Source organism: Heptranchias perlo, chromosome 32 (assembly GCF_035084215.1).
Source record: "Heptranchias perlo isolate sHepPer1 chromosome 32, sHepPer1.hap1, whole genome shotgun sequence".
NCBI classification, from domain to species: Eukaryota; Metazoa; Chordata; class Chondrichthyes; order Hexanchiformes; family Hexanchidae; genus Heptranchias; species Heptranchias perlo.
In genome coordinates this window covers 1,300,333-1,304,690 of record NC_090356.1, presented here as the reverse complement: position 1 = coordinate 1,304,690, position 4,358 = coordinate 1,300,333, and the positions used below count along the sequence as shown (strand labels likewise).

General features: G+C 63.5%; 1 protein-coding gene across 1 annotated transcript in view; it reads left to right on the top strand.

The window, feature by feature from the left end:
* LOC137300778 (BICD family-like cargo adapter 2) overlaps positions 1-3,886 on the top strand; it is a 47,692-nt gene extending 43,806 nt beyond the window's left edge. The window contains exon 4 of the mRNA XM_067970039.1: positions 3,737-3,886. Coding sequence (XP_067826140.1) covers positions 3,737-3,886 — 150 coding nt within the window. The remainder of the gene's footprint in view (positions 1-3,736) is intronic.
* The last annotated feature ends 472 nt before the right edge of the window (positions 3,887-4,358 follow it).

Sequence of the window (4,358 nt, the reverse complement as noted above, 5' to 3'; positions counted from 1 at the left end):
TGAGAGAGAGCGGGCGGAGGGGAGAGAGCGAGAGAGAGGGCGGGGGGAGAGCGGAGAGAGCGGGGGGGAGAGAGCGGGCGGGGGAGAGAGCGAGAGAGAGGGCGGGGGGAGAGCGAGAGAGCGGGCGGGGGAGAGAGCGAGAGAGAGGGCGGGGGAGAGAGCGAGAGAGAGGGGCGGGGGAGAGAGCGAGAGAGAGGGCGGGGGAGAGAGCGAGAGAGCGGCGGGGGAGAGAGCGAGAGAGAGGGCGGGGAGAGAGCGGGCGGGGGAGAGAGCGAGAGAGGGGCGGGGGAGAGAGCGAGAGAGCGGGCGGGGGAGAGAGCGAGAGAGAGCGGGCGGGGGAGAGAGCGAGAGAGAGGGCGGGGGAGAGAGCGAGAGAGCGGGGGAGAGAGCGGGCGGGGGGAGAGAGCGAGAGAGAGGGCGGGGGAGACGAGAGAGGGCGGGGGAGAGAGCGGGCGGGGGAGAGAGCGAGAGAGGGGCGGGGGAGAGAGCGAGAGAGAGAGCGGGCGGGGGAGAGAGCGAGAGAGACGGGCGGGGGAGAGAGCGAGAGAGAGCGGGCGGGGGAGAGAGCGAGAGAGAGGGCGGGGGAGAGAGCGAGAGAGCGGGCGGGGGAGAGAGCGAGAGAGCGGGCGGGGGAGAGAGCGAGAGAGCGGGCGGGGGAGAGAGCGAGAGAGAGGGCGGGGGAGAGAGCGAGAGAGCGGGCGGGGGAGAGAGCGAGAGAGAGGGCGGGGGAGAGAGCGAGAGAGAGGGCGGGGGAGAGAGCGAGAGAGGGCGGGGAGAGAGCGAGAGAGCGGGCGGGGGAGAGAGCGAGAGAGAGGGCGGGGGAGAGAGCGCGAGAGCGGGCGGGGGAGAGAGCGAGAGAGCGGGCGGGGGAGAGAGCGAGAGAGAGGGCGGGGGAGAGAGCGAGAGAGAGGGCGGGGGAGAGAGCGAGAGAGAGGGCGGGGAGAGAGCGAGAGGGGGAGAGAGCGAGAGAGCGGGCGGGGGAGAGAGCGAGAGAGAGGGCGGGGGAGAGAGCGAGAGAGCGCGGGCGGGGGAGAGAGCGAGAGAGAGGGCGGGGGAGAGAGCGACGAGAGAGCGGGCGGGGGAGAGAGCGAGAGAGAGGGCGGGGGAGAGAGCGAGAGAGAGGGCGGGGGGAGAGAGAGAGGGCGGCGGGGAGAGAGCGAGAGAGCGGGCGGGGGAGAGAGCGAGAGAGAGGGCGGGGGAGAGAGCGAGAGAGAGGGCGGGGGAGAGAGAGAGGGCGGGGGAGAGAGCGAGAGAGCGGGCGGGGGAGAGAGCGAGCGAGAGAGCGAGAGAGAGGCGGAGAGAGAGAGGGCGGGGGAGAGAGCGAGAGAGAGGGCGGGGAGAGAGCGAGAGAGAGGGCGGGGGAGAGAGAGAGGGCGGGGAGAGAGCGAGAGAGCGGGCGGGGGAGAGAGCGAGAGAGAGGGCGGGGGAGAGAGCGAGAGAGAGGGCGGGGGAGAGAGCGAGAGAGCGGGCGGGGGAGAGAGCGAGAGAGAGGGCGGGGGAGAGAGAGCGAGAGAGAGGGCGGGGGAGAGAGCGAGAGAGAGGGCGGGGGAGAGAGCGAGAGAGAGGGGTTCAGATCTTGATCAATAATAAACAATGAAGAGATGCCTGTTGACTGGGATAAACATGCTGCCTTCAATGTCCTGTGAACCTGAGCCCCCAAATCCCCCTGCTCTTCCACAGAATCCAGCCAACTTCCATTCACGGGGGGCGGGGAGCGAGAGGGCCGGGCCGGGGGGGCGGGGAGCGAGAGGGCCGGGCCGGGGGGGCGGGGAGCGAGAGGGCCGGGCCGGGGGGGCGGGGGAGCGAGAGGGCCGGGCCGGGGAGCGAGAGGGCCGGGCCGGGGAGCGAGAGGGCCGGGCCGGGGAGCGAGAGGGCCGGGCCGGGGAGCGAGAGGGCCGGGCCGGGGGGGGCGGGGAGCGAGAGGGCCGGGCCGGGGGGCCGGGGAGCGAGAGGGCCGGGCCGGGGGGCCGGGGAGCGAGAGGGCCGGGCCGGGGGGCCGGGGAGCGAGAGGGCCGGGCCGGGGGGCCGGGGAGCGAGAGGGCCGGGCCGGGGGGCCGGGGGAGCGAGAGGGCCGGGCCGGGGGGCCGGGGAGCGAGAGGGCCGGGCCGGGGGGCCGGGGAGCGAGAGGGCCGGGCCGGGGGGCCGGGGAGCGAGAGGGCCGGGCCGGGGGGCCGGGGAGCGAGAGGGCCGGGCCGGGGGGCCGGGGAGCGAGAGGGCCGGGCCGGGGGCCGGGGAGCGAGAGGGCCGGGCCGGGGGGCCGGGGAGCGAGAGGGCCGGGCCGGGGGCCGGGGAGCGAGAGGGCCGGGCCGGGGGGGCGGGGAGCGAGAGGGCCGGAGCGAGAGGGGCGGGGCGCGGGGGGTCATCCTGAACGGCCTCCTTGTCCATAACTATCAGGTTCAGACCCACCGCGTGTGGTCACATTTGTTTATTGGGTGAAGGATCTTGTGGAAGAATTTTTCATTTGGAATCGAAACACTGAGCCTGAAAGCAGAGCGTTTTTTAATTGATTAGTTTCACCTCTGCCTGTTTTTCTCCACAATGTGAATCGCACAGATATTCCGTATGGAAATTATCGGCTGGAATAATTTCCATCAGGTTAAGTCCTGGGTCTCACAGTTGATTAGAAACTTCGAAACTTTGAATGGCGGAGCAGGCCCTTCGGGCCTGCTCCGCCATTCAAAGTGATCATGGCTGATCGTCTAACTCAGTTTCCTGTTCCCGCTTTTTCCCCATATCCCTTGATCCCTTTAGCATTAAGAAATATATCTATCTCCTTCTTGAATACATCTAATGACTTGGCCTCCACTGCCTTCTGTGGTAGAGAATTCCACAGGTTCACCACCCTCTGAGTGAAGAAATTTCTCCTCATCTCGGTTCTAAATGGCAGACCCCGTATCCTGAGACTGTGACCCCTGGTTCTGGACTCCCCAGCCATCGGGAACATCCTCCTTGCATCTAGTCTGTCTAGGTTAAAACTGAAGAGGAGAATCGTCTACCGGAACCTCGTGAAATGGCTCTGGGACAAACTCACACTCAGTGTAAGTGTGCAACACAACACAACTTGGAATTCACGACTCGGACATTTAGAGCTGGTAATATACACATTGATATAAAAAGCTTCAACCTGCATCAAACCTGAGATCGTCCCGCTGTAGATTGCCCGGACCGAGCGAATCAGCACCTTCAGGAGAGGAGGGGACCTGAACCCCGGGGAGAGTCAGCACCTTCAGGAGAGGAGGGGACCTGAACCCCGGGGAGAGTCAGCACCTTCAGGAGAGGAGGGGACCTGAACCCCAGTGAGAGTCAGCACCTTCAGGAGAGGAGGGGACCTGAACCCCAGTGAGAGTCAGCACCTTCAGGAGAGGAGGGGACCTGAACCCCAGTGAGAGTCAGCACCTTCAGGAGAGGAGGGGACCTGAACCCCAGTGAGAGTCAGCACCTTCAGGAGAGGAGGGGACCTGAACCCCAGTGGGAGTCAGCACCTTCAGGAGAGGAGGGGACCTGAACCCCGGGGTGTGGAACTCCCGGAAGCGATGGCTTACCGGTTGAGTTGTACTTGCTTCTGTAAGGCTGGATAGGCCCAGACCTGCTGGAAGTGTACAGGGGTTTGCTTCTGGCAGGCAGCATGTCAGACTCCATGAGGAAAGACATCATCACCCTCATCTACAAGTGCAAGGGGGAGAGGGAAGAAATCAGAAATTGGCAACCCATTTCCTTGCTAAATGTTGACTACAAGATTCTGCCCAAGGCCATGGTCAAAAGGCTCAAGTCTGCTCTGCAGCGGGTGATCCACCCGGACCAGACCTGTACTGAAAACAGCAGGAAGATCTCGGATAGCCTTGTGCTGCTCAGGGATACGATCGCCTACGTGCAGGACAGGGGGTGAACACCTGCCTCATCAGCAGGAAGGATATCGAGGAGCAAATTTGCAGGGAAATTACAGAGGTGCAAAAGCTATAGAGTAGTGATAACTGGGGACTTCAACTATCCTAATATAGACTGGGATCATAAATAATAATAAATAATAATAATGGGCAAAGAGGGGGGAAGAATTTTTGAAATGTGTTCAGGAGAACTTTCTTGACCGCTACGTTTCCTGCCCAATGAGGAAGGAGGCATTGCTAGACTTGGTTCTAGGGAATGATGCGGGCCAAGCGGAACAAGTGTCAGTGGGGAGCATTTCGGGAGCAGCGATCATACTATCATTAGGTTTAAAATAGCTATGGAAAAGGACACGGGCTGCTCTAAAGTAAAAATACTCAATTGGAGAAAGGCCAATTTCAGTGGGATGAGAACAGATCTGGCCCGGGTAAATTGGAATTAAAGATTGGCAGGCAAAACTGTAATTGAACAGTGGG